We start from the raw sequence: 17,224 nt of genomic DNA on the forward strand, positions 1-17,224 counted from the left end.
AATTATTTTATATGGTTGTTTGTTTAATTTTTGATATATAGTTATGCATCTCCTTCTTTCAGTGTCCTTTTTAGATTGTGTGGACTCAAAAGTAGTTAATCTGTTTGCTTCCCTAGTTATCTTATGTCTCCCTCTATATTTCTATCTTTCCCCCTCCCTATTTTCCTCTCTATTGCACTTTATTTTACTTTCCTTTTAAATTCATTCCCATGGTTGTCATGATTCCCTGCTTTGTTTTATATCTTTTTAATTTTTAGTTAACAAATAATGTTCATGTATTTTAAATAGACACTTTGTTGAATTTATCTGAGAAGAGATATTGGAAAATAGAAGGGAAAAAAGTAAAAGAATGGGATGAAAGTTGGAAAACTTTTCAAGAAAAATCTCTCTTCTCTCCACATCCCTAAAATGGTCATCATAATCCAGATCTCCACCTCCAAACAATTATTTTGCAGTTACTCTCCGGAGAGCCCCTTTGACATCCTTGTTTCTCAGGCTATAAATAATGGGGTTCAACATAGGTGTTACTGCTGAGTAGAATACAGAGATCATTTTATCCCTCTCATTCATTAGCTTGGAGTTTGGCCTCATGTAGGCAAATATTGCTGAACCATAGAAGAGAACAACAACCATGAGATGGGAGCCACAGGTAGAGAAGACCTTGAGCCTCCCCTCTCCAGAATGCATCTGGATCACAGTGCAGATGATGTTCCAGTAGGAGACCAGGATGAGGGAGACAGGAGCCAGGAGGATCACCACGCCCATGGCAAAGATTGCCATTTCTGTGCTGTAAGTGTCTGCTGAGGCCAGCTTCAGGAGGGCAGGAGGCTCACAGAAAAAGTGGTTAATGATATTGTTTCCTCGGTAGGGAAGACGCAAGGTGAATGTGGTGTCCACCAGGGACACAAATGCTCCACTGGCCCAGGACCCCACAGCCAGCCTGATGCATGCCCAATAGGTCATGATGGTGGAGTAGTGCAGGGGCTTGCACACAGCCACATACCGATCATAGGACATCACCGCCAGAAGAGCACACTCTGTACACCCAACCAGAAGCAGAACAATGATCTGCACTGAGCACCCAGCAAAGGAAATGGTTTTCCTCCTCACCAGGAAGTGGACAAGCACCTGGGGCACAGTGGTAGTAGAGAAACAGAGATCAGCAAAGGACAGGTTTCTAAGGAAGAAGTACATGGGAGTGTGGAGTCTGGAGTCCATGTGAATGAGCACCACCATCAGCAGGTTTCCCAGCAAGGTCAGCAGGTAGATGATGAGGAAAAGGAGGAAGAGCAGGACTTGGGTGTGTGGGTCCTGTGAGAGGCCCAGGAAGACAAACTCTGTCACAGAAGTTTGGTTCTCCTCTCCCATGAGTGTCTGTTCCTGTTTATAGAATAGCATCAAGATAAGAAGTGCATTAGTTATTTCAGAAAACCTGCATACCTTAGATATTTTTAAATCAACATCCAAAGTTGGTTCTTGATTTCTGTCATATACATAGTTCCCATATGCAAAAGACTAAGTATTCTTTTTTATTCAACTTTAACAAATGAAAAGCCATTTCTACTTTTCTCAACCTGAATTTTTTATTTATATAGTCTAAATTTTTTAAACTTGTACATTTTTATGGTTATATTATGGTGATGTTGTTCATATATATAAGGTGTATTACTGAATCAGGAAAGTAAATATTTTCATCTCTTTAATCATTTAAAACTATGGTATACCATTAATCAAACAAATATTTGCAGATGGGAACAATAGAGGAGAGAGAGGAGATGGAAAAGCCCCAGGAAGCATATTTAATGAGAAGACAGGTCAAAATTTCCCCAAGTCTTGAAGATGATATGAACATTTAAAGCCATGAAGTTCACAGAACCCCAGATGGATTCAACCTAAAGAGATCCCTCCAAAGTTCATTAGAAAGAAGTTGTCAAAAGCCAAACATAGAATCCTTAAAAACAGTGAGAAAACATCAAATCACACATATAATGGAATCTCCATTTGATCTAGAGCAGATTTCTCTGCAGACAACTTGCATGCTATGAGATACTAAGGTGATATACTAAGAATACTAAAGTAAAAAACAAAATCTAAGAAGACTATGCCTACCATAATTATCCTTCAGAAATGAAGAAGAAATAATGTCATTTCCATACAAGCAAAACAAGAGGGAATTCATTGCCACTAAACCAGTCTTTCTTTCTCAAACACTGGTTGTACAGAAGGCCCAATTATCCTTCACATCTATTCCTTGAATTTAAGTCCCCAAGATTTTCTATTTTAAAGGTATTAGAACTAATTATGTAAAATTAATGGTAGCAATATAAGTATCTTGAAAGTACAAACAGCATGCTTAAAAACTTATTTTCAAAATTTTGGGGTCTTGCTCAAAGGACAACTAAAAGAATTCAAGGACTAATGAAATTAATATTTTGAGATAATCTGATGGCATATATAAAGATAAATTTAAAGACCTGATTCAAGCCTTTAACAGCTAAAGAAGTGTGGCAGGACATAGATGAATAACTGAACATTACAGTGTTATTATACACCAAAATAACCAAGTAAAATTGGGTTGGGGGGAGATATCATTTGCAGTAAGAACAATGCTGAACAAGGTGAACACTTCAGAAGCGTTTAAAATGTATTGAAGAAAATTATGAAATACATTATCTTCAGTTTTATGAACATGTTAATTTCTCTGAATTACTCTATAAATTCATAGATTTTCTAACCAGGTTCACAGAAGATTGTGGTAAGGAAATTATCAATTTTATTCTAAATTTTATCTTGATAAATAGATTTAAGATAGAAAATGCTGTATAGAAAGGGAAAATGTCATGTTTGTTGCAGCACTATTCATAATAGCCAAGATATGGGAGATAAACAAGATATTCTTCAGCTGATAAATAGTTAAAGAAAATGTGGCATATATGAGTATTGTAATATTTTTTAAAAAGGTAATGAAATATTTTCATTTGCAACAAGATGAATGTAACTGGACAACTTTATATTAGGAGAAAAAAGCCAGGAGCAGAAAAACAATCATATTCACATTCAATTGTGGAAGCTACAGATTTGCTCTCATAGAAGTATAGAGTAAAATGGTGGTCACCAGAGGTTGGGACAGCCATGGAGAACAGTTGGCTAACAGGTATAAAAATATAGTTAGACAAGAAGATAAAGTTCTAGTGCTCCATAGCAGAGTAGGGTGCCTATCGTTAATGATGATTTATTGTATATTTCAAAAGAGTTAGAAGAGAGAATTTGGAATGTTCCCCCAAAAAAGATATAATGTTTGAGGTGATAAATTTGTTAGCTTTATGTGTAACAAAATATCACAGTGAATCCCATAGACATATATGATTATTATGTGTTAATTAAAGTAAAAATAAATAAAATTTTTAAAATGAGGGAATTCATGAAACCTTGTGCAAATTATAAATTATACTATATATTTCTCTTCTTTAATATAGTGTATACTGAGTAGATATAAAGCATCCAACCAATATATATGTTTTAGAACCACAAAGACCTTAGTATAGATGAAAATTTATGATAAAAGTATCATCTTACATATGTGTGCTACTTAACAAAAGTATGAGAGAATTGCTTATTTTCTTTAGAAAATTATGTATACAGGTCTCTGTAGAAGCAGTAATAATTTATTATTTAAGTCATTTAAGTTTCATGTGAAATTACATAGTCTATACATTTGTCTGCCATCCATCCATCTATCCAATCTTTGGGTTATAAAAGCTTTCCTAAATACGTATCAAAAAATAAGGAGGCTGGGGTTGTAGCTCAGTGGTAGAGCACTTGCCTAGCACTCCTAAGGCACTGGGTTCGATCCCCAGCACCACATAAAAAAACTAAATAAACAAAATAAAGGTATTGTGTCCATCTACAACCAAAAATATTTACTTTGAAAAAAATAGTCTGGTACAGTGGTGCATATTCTAATCCCAGTTACTCGGAGACTGAGGTAGGAGGGACATAAGTTCAAGGCCAACCTAGACATTTTGGTGAGACTCTGTCAAAAAAAAATTTAAAAGGGCTGAGGGAGGAGAGAGAAGATGGGAAATTAGAGGAAGGAGGCATTTCTCAGCATTTCCTTAGCACCTGACTTACAAAGCAGGAAGACTGCTCCTCAGTGAGGTAGGTAACCAAGGGAATTCGCAGCAACTTAACACTGGACTGTGAAAGAAACCACACAGACATGGAAAGTCCAAAACTTTTAGTATAATACAAGAAAATAATATTTTAGAGATGCGCCAGCTTGGCCAACAGCAGCTATGAATTTGGGAATAGGAACTAATTTCCTATTCCCAAAGTCATAGCAGCTGAGGGGGCTGGGAGAGACAGGCAGAAAGTGAGAAGACTGCCAGTAGTGGCAAAAATAAATGAAAAAATAAACAGCTTGGGGAAACTAGTGGATTAGCCAGGACAGCTGAATTTAGTGGACACAGAGTTGGTGGGGAAAGCAGCTTAGTGAAAGCCAACCCCATATAGGGGCTGATAGTTTGGTGGAACCAGGATCCCTGGCATGGAAAACTTCCAGCAAGCACAGAAAAATGCTTCAGGGCTCAGAAACAGCATGGTACGGGAACCATCTGCAGGTTCTGCGCAGCAGCGAGCAGAGACAGGAGATTTATGGAGAACTCATAAAGGAAGTTGCCAGAGTTGCATGTTATGGTTCCCAGAGTGTGCGTGCATCCGGAGTGACTGAAATAGGCACAAAGAAAACTGCCCCTGTACCAGACAGGCTCTAGATACCAAGGGAGAAAGCTCTTTTGGCTGGCGCCCCCTAAGGGCTATTGAGAAGACACAACTTTAGGAGCCGCACAGGAGCATGTGTACTCTAGGGCAGACACCAGGGAATTTATATTCATAGCCGTAAAGGTGAAAACTGTGGAGGTTTAGTTCCTATTCCTTAAAAGTGGATTTTACCAAAGGCCCTAGAGATCCAGATGTCCTGCAGAGCCTGGCATCACCCGAGCAATAGGAACAAAGTCCAGCCAAGACTAAAACCTAACTATTGGAGCTTCCAATTTAGAACTTTGCATCACTCCCACTTTAGGAATGCACAATTTGTCTCCCACCCTGTTCTGGGAGACCCGAAGCTGAGAACTAAAAAAAAAAAAAAAAATCTGAGGGAGGGAGTTCAGTGTTGGAGCACTTACATAGCATGCAGGAGACCCTGGTTCAATTCCCAGTACCACAAAAATAACAAAATACTTAAAATTAGGTTAAAACTTCTCTATTAATGAAACTCTGCAAAATAAATTTAACATTGTCATATAAGTCTGAAATTAGAAATCAATCTTCCCCAACTGTTCAACATTTTAAATATAAAAATAACCATACATGAAGACTCTTAGGGAAATGATTATCGTGCCATATCAGAATAGCTTGTACTCATGAATAGTCAACCCACAGGAAAAAAGTCTACTAATAGGGATGGCCCTTGGGAAGAGGGGTTCTATTGGGAATAAGACCAATGGCTGAGGGAAACCTTCATCTTTGTTGTTTTTATGCCTTTGTGTATCTTTTGCTGTATTTTACAAATTAACTTGCATTTTCTAAGTAAAAAAAAATTCAAATTATTTTAAATAAAACATGAATTTTAATAGAAATATAGGCAATCTAAGTAGTAGCAGGGAAAGCCATGATAGAGTAGTGGAAGAACAGAAAGAGAAATTATGGGTGTGAATAGAAACCAGAATCAGTAGAGGATGCCTAAAAATTAAGCATATAATAAAGTTACCACTTTCAATGAGCCAGAAACTTGCACCTCATTCTAAACTTATGCTAGGGCAAGTGACATACTAGTTGACAAGCAAATGATGTTATCATGTCCACATAATTTGTCATAACCTGAATTGAGAAGAATTCAGGTTGTGTGTTTGTGCAATTCATACAGACACACATATATAAGTAACCTTAAATATTTAACAATAAGGAGAATTTACATTGATCTTTCGAGGTAGACCCTGACAACTAAGGGATAAAGTATAAAGAAAAACCATTGAAACATTTATTTGCAAAAATATCTTAAATCAATGCACATTTACAAAATAAAAATTGAAAGTAAAAATTAGGAAAATGACCATAACATACAAAGCAGATTAATAATTAATATCCTTAGCATAGGCAGACAATATAATAAATTAATAAGGTAATAAATGATAAATACTCCAATAAAAAAGTATAAGTGTGAATTGTCAATTTGTAATAAATTTTTATCCCTGGAAATTTTAAAAAGACAAACTGAATCAGATGCTTATCAAATAAATTTAAATTAGTTAAAATAAAAACGCATGAATATAAATATAATATTATTTTATAATAAATAAAGAACAAAACTATATCAAAATAATTTGGAAAGTGAATCAGTAAGAATATTTGTGAAATATTAACTATAATAAAGTTTTTTTAAAAAAAGACAAACACTAGTGCCACCTTACCTGTGATTTTGTTTTCTGTGCTGTCAGTTACTTGTGGTCAACTATAATCTGAAAGTATAAGGTGGAAAATTCCAGGAATAAACAATTCACAGGTGTAAAACTGTAAAATATTCAGAATGCAATTGCATGTTGTCCCACTGTGTTTCACTCAGGATGTGAGTCATCCCTTTGTCCAGTGTATCTACACTGTATAAGCCACCTACACATAAGTTGCTTAACAGCCATTTAGAATATCATATAGACTGGAGTTATCGCAGTCCTTTTGATACCTTATTTTACTTAATAATACCCCTAAGTACAAGAATAGTGATATTGACAATTTATATATCCCAAAGAGAAGATCTATAGTTATAACGTGGCTGTTTGAAACTGTGAAGGTAAGAAATTTGTGCTAGTTTTGCTTTGACACCTAAAAGTGCAAGTTACGGCTACAGTGCAGGCTAAGTGCTTAGTTAAGATGAAAATGCATTAAATTTGCAGTAAAAGTCATATATAGAATTTGGTACTATGTGTAGTTTCAGATATCTACCAGGTGTCTTAGAACATATCCTCTGTGGATACTAGTGCATCCAGACATGAAGGTAGAATGCCCAAATAATGAAATACTATGCATGTGAGTGGCCACAAATGAACTGTGGGCTTGTCTGAGCTATGTCTAGGCGGAGGTGATGCCCTTTGGGAGAATTCTTGGAGTTTATCTCACCAATTTGAGAGAGCTCTCTTGTCCTGCTCAAAGAAAATTCTGAGATTCCATGGAATTTGTTGGTTCAAAAAGCCCTAGATTCAATCTCCCTGGGGTTGGACAAGATCTTGGTGGCTCTCATAGCCTGGAGGTCCCAGATGCCTAGAGGAGAATTGCTGTGGGCTCCAATCAGGCCAATTCCTCACAACCTCTTCCTGCTTCTTTATCTTTTGTTGTTGTTGTTGTTGGTACTTTGGATTGAACTCAGGAGTATTCAACCACTGAGCCACTTCGCTAGCACTATTTTGTATTTTATTTACAGACAGAGTCTCACTGCCTTCTTGTTTATCTTGAAGAATCTTTTCTTACAATAAATCCCATTGATGTGTTTAGCTATATATTAAAATTTTGTGGGCTTTTTCTCTTTGTTAGGTATCAGATCCATCAGGTGTAACCACGCCGCCCTGTTGTTAAATGATTTTTCATGTCTTTTCTCTTTATTTCTTATTATTACTTCAGACCTTTATTTTCTCAGCTGGATCACAACCTCCATTGGGTTAACTGCTTCCTCATTGTGCAGGACACAATGAGATATGCGGACACTAGAGAAAAAGCAAAATATTTTATGACATCAAAAATGTTTGCAAGACTGGGCACATTGATCCATTCCTATAATCCCAGCTCCTCAGGAGGCTGAGGCAGGAGGATCACAAGCTCATTTGAGACCAGCTTGGCAAACTCAGTAAGCCCCTGTCTCAAAATAAAAACTTAAAACGGGCTGGGGATACAGTTCAGTGGTAGAGCATTCCAGGGCTCAATCCCAAGTATTGCAAGAAAAAAAATTTATAAAATACACTTTACATTATAATTCTCATTTTAATATTTGTCTCCCCAAAGTGGACATGTTTGTGTTTTTCTGAGTAATGGTGCTAGAGTAGGTTTTTCTTTTCATCTGTTTTTCTGTGGTATCTAAATATTCTGTAATTAAACTACATTGGTCAGCAACCAGAAAACAAATAATACCTACATCTTCTCTATTATTTCTTTTCTCTTTCCTATCTCTTAATTTACATACTAGAACATTTTAGACATCCTTTTTTAAAGTTCATTAAGAGGCCCAGCATTAAGCTCTTTGTAGGAATTATCTCATTTAATCTTCAGTAAGACATTTTGCTTTGGTAGTATTATCTGATGATTTTACATAGATAATGAAACTGAGCCTTACAGTGATTGAAATTAATTTCCCACTGTTCCACAGCTGAGACTGGATCCAAGATCTCTCCATCCTGGCTGCAGACTCTTAATCATTACAAAAGAGTCTTTACCTCTTTTTTCAAAACATGGTAGTTGAAATAACAATTAGTGGTAGAGCAGAGGAAGAGTGAAATCAAGCCCCCTTTCATTTTGTTGTACGCTAACTCAGATACTAGCTGCCTTTCTGATATTTAATTTTTTGTTGTCTCTGCTTTTCACATATGAGAATCTTTTAGAATTTGTCTTTCTGTGCCTCCTTTATGCCACTCGACATAATAACCTCTAAATTTATCCATGTTTTGCAGCAACATGATTACTTTCTCAAGGACAAACAGTGTTCAATTATAGTTGTCCTGTCTCCCTCAGGAGATACCTTCCAGAATCATCAGCAGATATAGGACACTGTGGATAACACTGAAGCCTATATATAATGCTTTTTCTGAATGTAGAATCTTATGATAAAATTAAATTTATAAATTAGACACAGGGAGAGACTGACAACAATAACAAATTATAAAATACAACCCTTCACAATATCTTGTAATAAGAGTTACTCGAATGTTGTTTTTCTCTCTAAATATCTTTCTGTTCTATACTCAACATTCTTCTCACAGTAATTTACCAAGGTAACTGAAACCCTGGAGAATGAACTTACATACAAGTGGGGATGACTATGCAGCCATATTTCACCTCTTCCCATACCTTATTATTTGGGATTTAGTAAAAAACAGTTCTAAACCTGAAAGTCTTTCACAAAGTTATTCTGGTTCCTTTAACTTGAACTCCCCATTAATTACCTACAGTTGCCTTTAATGGAACCACTCTCTAAAGTTCTTTACTCACTGGATGAGACAGAGTTAACCTTTATATTCACAATATCCAGAAAAACATTTCTACATACTTGTCATTGTTACATTGTCTTCTAATTACTCATTAACATGTTACCAGAGTGTGTTGCTACTTCAAGAATGTCCTTGTAGTATTTATTTCTATCATCAGTATTTCAATATTACTTCACACATACCAGGTTAAATGAATGAATGAATGAATGAATAGGCTAATGCCAACACCCTCACATGAACACATTCACTCCTTCAAGGGAAGTATGAGAGAGAAGAGGGGGGTGGGGGGTGGGCCACTGAGACCTTGAGCTCGGGCTTCAGGATGGCAAGGTCTTGACTTAGGAACCACCAGAATTCATTACCAGGTTAACAAGCTCAGGAACTCAACACCAGCCATGTCTCCATGGAGGAGGGTGAGTTCACTTCTTTTATGGGAAGGGAAGGTGGCTGCCTGCTTTCACATACTGCTCAAAACATCACTCAGCCTGCTGTGGACATCCAGGGAGGTCTGAACTCAACAAGTCCCTGCTTGTGTCTCTAAGACTGGAGGCTCAGATTCTAGCCTAGTCCTATTAGTTCCCAATGCCCAAACACAAGTGGCTAAAGAGAATGAGGGAGGAAGCCCTGAAGGGCGAGCTCTGAGACAACCAGAGGCAGAGGAGAACCTCCAGATTAGCCTTTAGTGACAAAGGAGAGGCAGTGGGTGTCCTCAGCCCTTGCTCTGGTCCTGCAAGACCTTAACCATTCTCAGAGGAGTTGCAGAACAGGATTCATGAGGAACACCTATTATCTATGGAAACCAGCTAGGAAGGGAAGAAAGGAGAGTGAAAAGTAAAGCCCACCTCTTCATGGAGAGAATCAAGAATCAGACTGCTTAAAAGGATGAACTCCCCCCACCCACACCCATCATCCTACTCACTCTCACCTGGGGCACTGGCAGGTGTAAGCCCAGGAAGTGAGTGCAGTGATGCAGAGGATTGGCAAATGAAGAAAGGTGCAGATTCTGCAGCCTGCTAATTCTTCTCCTAATAGGCAACCTCCACTGCAGTTTCCCAAATATGCTGAGGTTGGGACATCATCTTACCCTGTCCCAAGGCAAGGAGTACTATTTCAATATAGGACACAATCCCAAATCATAAGGATCCAGCCTGGAGGATCTTCCTGAAGGAAGTCTTCAAACCTGAGGTCCTGAGAGCTGTTATACTCAGGGAATTCCCTGGAGCAACCAGTGCAGTGAACTTTCTTAACCTTTCTACACTAAGAGATCCCTAGAGCATTTTAAAATTAGAATCACAAGCTCAAGTCTCATCTGATATTGGTTACTACAATGAGATTTTTATACCCACTCTGTGGCTTTCTGGGGTTGCCATATTTCTTGTCAAAATTTTAAAATAGAGATCTTTTTGTGGGGAGGAGGTACTGGGGATTGATACCAGGGAGACTTAATCACTGAACCAGATCCTAGCTCTTTTTGTATTTTATTTAGAGGCAGTGTCTTATTGAATTGGTTAGGGCCTTGCTAAATTGCTGAGGCTGGCTTTGAACTTGAGGTCCTCCTCAAGTTGCCTCAGCCTTGCAATCTTCTGCGATTACAGGTATGTACCCCAAGGTCCTGGTAAAATAGAGTTCTTAATGATAAAGTGAAAGGCAGCTGGCATAAACATATCATGCATCATCTGGATGACACCTCCCAAACTAAGAATTGCCAGGGTAGTTCAGAACCTTTACATTTCTACTCAAAATGTTCAAATTTTCTTCTGCTAAAGAAAAATAAAACCATACACACAAAAACAACAACTACTACTAGAGGTACAGGCACAGATCATGATGTCCATATTGTATAAATTAAGGCTTTCCTATAGCTATTGAAGTACAGAAGAGTAGTATGGGCAAAGTCAGCACACAACACAGGACCATATCACAAAGTCCAACAGTAGAATTCTTGATTTCCCCTCCCAACTTCCTACTTTTGAGTCTCCCCACCATCCACTGAATTCTCAGGCCGAAGATCAGCAAAGATTTCAGACTTCTCTTTTATCAACGATATGTCCTACCTATCCAGCTGTCTTGCCATCTCCTTGGCCTCACTATTGGTACAACAGTAGCTCAGACCCTCCCCATCTCTTATCTGGGCTAGAACTCTTACTCATGGATCGACTTTCTTACTTCCGTGCTATTCTATTCTCCATATAATTCTCATATAATTCATTCTCCATATAATTCTCAAAGTGATTTTCAAAACACAATATCATGATGGTTTTCTATTGAAAGTAAAATAAACTCAGTCACATTTTCATGATTTCAAAACTGTTAAAGGGTTGAATTTTGACATCCAACAAGGTATATCCATGTGAAAGCTCTGAATGTGTTATTAAAACAACAACAACTTTGCAGATAGTTTTTGCAGATAGAGATGAGGTCATTCTGGAGTAAGGTGGGACCCAAATATAATGAAGTACCCTTATTAAAAGAGAGAAAGACGGGCTGATGTTGTGGCTCAGTGGTAGAGTGCTTGCCCAGTATGCATGAGGCACTGGGTTTAATCTTCAACACCTATAATAATAAAATAAAGATACTGTGTCCACCTAAACTAAAAAAGAAATATTAAAGAAAAAAAAAGACAGGAAGACAGACATGGAGGGAAAGTCATGTGAAGTCAGCAGTAGAGACTGGATTTATGCTACAAAAAAGACAGGAAAGGCTAGAAGCCACCAGAAGCTAGAAGAAGAAGGAAGGCCCCTCATCTAGAAACTTGAAAGGAAGCTTGGTCTACTGACACTTTGATTTGGGACTTCTGGTCTCCAGAACTAATAGGGAATATTTTTCTGTTTTGTTGTTGGTGGTGGTTTATTTGGTTTTTTGTTTGTTTTGTTTTGTTTTTGTTGTTGTTTAGTTTTTTAAGTCACAAATTTTATGATAATTTGTTGAGACAGGCCCCAAGAAATCAATACAAACTCCCTATTGATGTAATTCTACCTCTTTCTATGATACCCTTCATTATCACTCTCTGTTCACTCATTAGTCCCCAAACACTTCTGAGTCTCAATCATCATATTCCTGTTCCTGTTCAAGCCATTAGTCTCCCTGTTTCTCTGTCTGGACCTTCTTCTCCCAAGTTTCTCCTTGGTTGTTGTTTTCTTCTCAACATTTTGGCCACAGTACAAGTGCTAAATTCTGAGAGATGTGAAAAGTTCTTTAACTGTAATATAGCCTTCCCTGATCACTCATTAAGAATTGCAACCTTCCTTCCCTGGGTTTATTTCTTTTTATAACACTCCTTGATGTCAGACATTTATGTGTTGATTTTTATGCTTTATCACCCTTTTCTGAGATTCAAGTTCTATGGAGATAGGAATTGTGAACATCATTCAATACTATGTATTCAACATCTGGAGAGTATATGATAAATATGTAGTGAATATATGAGTTACATATTCACTGAATAAATGAACTTACACTGTGCAATTGAAATCAATATTATGCATTACTAAATGCAAAACATACAACCTCTGTCAGCTGAGAAATCTCACAACAGGCTATCCTATGTTTTCCTCAAGTCTCTGCTTTCCCCCATTCTGGTGCAGTGTTCCTTAGGTACCCTACCTGTGGATCAGGCATATGAAGGCACAGTTTGGACTAGTACTCCCATGGGTATAAGTGGTGAGCCTTATTAGTAGCCATATGGTGCTAATTTTGCAGGCACAAAGAGTGCTTGAGCTGTGAAGTCACAGCTACCTCCACCTAAATTTCAAATGATGCTTCAGACAGTCTTGGAGGCCAACTAAACTTTTCTCCAAAAGTGAGGTTTCCATAGCAAATGTTGAGGTTGGGGCTGACCCTGAGACTTCAGTACTGTAGGCCACCAGTGTGTAATACCAGCTTGGGAAACGTGCAGGCACACAAACCCAATCCTCGAGAGCTGCAGCACGGGCCACAACCAGCATAGACACAGGAGAGGATTGCCAGAAGTATTGGGGTCCAAATCTTGTCCCAGTGCGACCAGAGGTATGATATGGAGTCAAAGATTATTCTCAAGACTCATATTTTAGTGTCAATTCCCTTGTTGGGTTTCAGACTTACTTGTGACCTGTTACTCCTCCTTTCTATCCCACTGTTCCCTTTTCAACAGGGGATATCTAGCGTCTGCTTTTCCCATCCTTGAATTTTTTATTTGTTCTAATTAGTCATACATGACAGTAGTATGCATTTTAACACATCATATATAAATGGAGTATAACTTCTCATTCTTCTGGTTGTACATGGTGTAGAATCTCACCAGTCTTATATATGTTCATAGGGTAATAATGTCTGATTCATTCTACTATCCTTCCTCCTCCCACATCCCCTCCCCTCCCTCACCCCCTTCTGCCTAATCCAAAGTACCTCTATTTTTCCCTAGCCTACCCGCTACCTTATTGTAAATTAGCATCTGTGTATCAGAGAAAACATTTAGTCTTTGGTTTGTTAGGATTGGCTTATTTTACTTAGCATAATATTCTCCAGCACCATCTATTTACCTGCAAAAGCCATAATTTCATTCTTCTTCTTTAGGGCTAAGTAATATTTCATTGTGTGTGTATGTATATACGTGTGTGTGTGATATACACACACACACATACATACCAATTTTCTTAATCCATTCATCTATTGAAAGGCATCTAGGTTGGTTCCATAATTAGGCTATTATGAATTAAGCTGCTTTAAACATTGATGTGATTGCATCACTGTAATATGTTGATTTTAAGTCCTTTGGGTAATAAACCGAGGAGTGGGGAAGTGGATTCAAATAAAAAGCTTCTTCTCACAATAGAAAGAATCACTAACATGAAGAGAGGCCCTACAGAAAGGGAGAAAATCTTTACCATATACACATGTGATACAGCATTAATCTCTAGGGTATATAAATAACTCAAAAAACTTATCACCAAAAAAAATTACCCAATCAATAAATAGGCTAAGGAACTAAACAGATACTTCATAGAAGAAGAAATACAATAGATCAACAACTATATAAAAAGAATGTACAACATCTCTAGCAATTAGAAAAATGCAAATTAAAACTACACTGAGATTCATCTCACTCCAGTCAGAATGGCAATTATCAAGAATGCAAGCAACAATAAGTGTTGGTGAGGATGTGGAGGGAAAGATACACTTATACATTGCTGGTGGGACTGCAAATTGGTATAACCATTATGGAAAGCAGTATGGAGATTCCTCAGAAAACTTTCAATGGAACTACCACTTGATCCGGCTATTCCATCACTGAAGTTTTAAAGTACATAACTTGTTTGATCTCACAGGTTAATGGCTGGAGAGCAATGTGTCTCAGTCTTAAGTCTTATAAATGACTCTAAATTTCAGACATGCAATGAATGTATTTTCATGTGAGGACATGGATTGGGGGGAGCAGGGGTAGAATGCTATGCTTTGACTATGTCCCCTCCAAAATCCAGGTTGAAATTTAATGACAAGATAATAATATTAAAAGGTGCATCTCATGAAGAACTAATAATGAGGTTCTCCCCACACTAACAGCATTGAGGCCCTTATAAGCTGGATCCACAGTGTACAGCTCACTTTTCCTTCCACCCTCTGCAATGTGAGGACAGTGGTCATTCCCTCTGCAGGATGCAGCCACAAGTTGCCAGCTTGGAACAGCCTTTACTAAACTCTGATCCTGCTGGCTCCTTGATCTTAACTTCTAAGCCCTGAAACTAGAAGAAATGAATTTTTTCTCCTTACAAATTAATAAGTCTATAATACTTGGTTGTAGCAGCATAAATGAACAAAGACACAAGGACTTCTCACAAGACTAATGAGTTTTATCATATTCTACAGAGGTCCTGATGCTCCAGAGTAACCAATTCACCCTACAGGCAGACTTGAGAGATGTTGATCAGAATTTTACATTAGGAGCTTCGTTTTAGAAAGCGTATAATTGAATGGAAAATTGTCATTTTTTATGTTCACAGAATCAAAAATTCTTCAAAGAATTTGTGTGCTTGATATTATGATAAATGCCAACCAGTCTGAGATGTTCACTATATTAAGAGAATTTTAACCTAATACTTTCATTTTTGCTGAAGAGGAATCTTATCATTTCAGTATCTTTCTAACATTCTAGTCCCCTTTCTTATTTTCTCAATTAGCAAACATTTCCTGAACTACCTGTATTCAAATCATCAGGAACAGCATAATGACAGGGGTTCATTCGAGCAATGGGTTATAAGTGATTTTCTCACTGTAGAAGCAACATACAGCATAGGAGGCAAACTATAGTGACTATGACATCATTATGCAGTACATACTGATATGACCTTCATCATGTATTACAGTTCATCATAGACTGGAATGCCATTATGTGGCAAATGACGGTACTTGGAGGCTTGTTATTGTTATTCTTAGTATTGCAATTACCCCTATTTAAGCATTATAATAAGTTATAATTCTCTTTGTTCTGAATATTTAAATACTTAAACTAAGAGATTATAAGGTATGTGTCTGACAGCATAGTAGGTACTGAAAAATTCCAATCACAAGGAAGTGTGAATAATGTTTTCACAATTGAACTAGCAATTGTGGCAAAACAAAGAAAGAATTGGGCGCTCTGATTGAACTGTCAATTGTGAGAAGTTGATGATACCAACATTAAAGAGGAGTCTTATTGAATAATAAACACCATGGTTAGACAGGAGATGGGGAGAAAAGTATATCTCTGACAGGTGGAGCCACACATGCAGAATGAATGAGGGCCCTGTCCTTTAGTATAGCTAGAATAGATGTTTTCTTGAAAGAATTACATAAAACATAAAGATAGGCTACATTAAGAACATGTAATGTATAAAGATTATTTTTACTCCATCACTTAAATAGTAACAAGGCATTAAAAATTAAATATGAAAATGGTGGGATGAAACATATTTTTTTAAAAAATCATTTTGATGCCTATTAGGATAATGAGATTGTGTTGGAATTAAATTTAATTAAATTAAACTATTCTGCATAACAAATTGCCTACATTTTTTACTAATTTAATTCAACAAAGTTGAATTCTCAGGTGACTATTCAGGGGAGCATTTTCCACATAGTGATTGGGAGATTCAAAAACTTCTACTTTGTAGGAAGACCAGAAGAAGAACAGGGGAGGGAGGAGGAGAGGAAAAGAGGAAGAACAGGGGACTGGAATGCAGCAAATTATGCTCCATGCATGTATGAGTATGTCAAAATGAACCCCACTGCTATGTATAACTATAATGTACTAATAAGAACAATTTAAAAAAGAACTTTTCCTAATGTCACTCTGATTCTCTGCTCTCAGCCTGCAGCTCCACAGTTGCCACCAAAGGGATTGGAGAATGCAGAGACATTGAGGTTGCTCCCATTCATTTCTGACTGGAAATGATACAAGTCCTGTTTCTGAGACTTTATGGGTCAGAAATAATAGTCAATCATCCCTTGTGAAACTTGAAGATAATAGAATATGGGAGGATTCTCAACTGCTTATTTCATCAGTACACTGTCTGCCACAAAGGGGGAAAAATTAATTGGAAAATGTCTCTGATAGAATAGCCAAAAGGTGATTACTGACTGGATTTAGGCCTGTTAACAGGAAAGTGCAGAAAAAGGCAGGAACGAGAATTAAAAACAAAATGCTCGTTTGAGTTAAAATTGAACGATATGTGCTGGGAGCCATCAGCCAAGTAGGTATGACAAATTCCTTGCCAGCTTACTCCCATGCTGTCTAGTGGAAGGACTTCTGAAAGGTGACCTTGCTCAAGGACCAGGGCAGGATCCGTGTTTAGGGTGTTCCCCCTTTAGAATAGGGTGGTTTAGCATAATAGGAGATTAGGGTGTTCCCCCTTTAGAATAGGCCAGTTTAGCATAATAGGAGATTAGGGTGTTCCCCCTTTAGAATAGGGCGTATCCTGCTGCTGAGTTCCTCTTGAGTGCTTAGGGTCAGACAGTATATTTTGGGA

General features: G+C 37.4%; 1 protein-coding gene across 1 annotated transcript; it reads right to left on the reverse strand.

Annotated features, from left to right (window-relative positions):
• Nucleotides 1-444: 444 nt before the first annotated feature.
• LOC143391463 (olfactory receptor 2D3-like) lies at nucleotides 445-1,368 on the reverse strand. Its single transcript, XM_076844164.2, has one exon. It carries the CDS (start codon nucleotides 1,366-1,368, stop codon nucleotides 445-447), a length of 924 nt encoding a protein of 307 aa, XP_076700279.2.
• Nucleotides 1,369-17,224: the final 15,856 nt, after the last annotated feature.

This window comes from Callospermophilus lateralis, chromosome 2 (genome assembly GCF_048772815.1).
Source record: "Callospermophilus lateralis isolate mCalLat2 chromosome 2, mCalLat2.hap1, whole genome shotgun sequence".
Taxonomy (NCBI): domain Eukaryota; kingdom Metazoa; phylum Chordata; class Mammalia; order Rodentia; family Sciuridae; genus Callospermophilus; species Callospermophilus lateralis.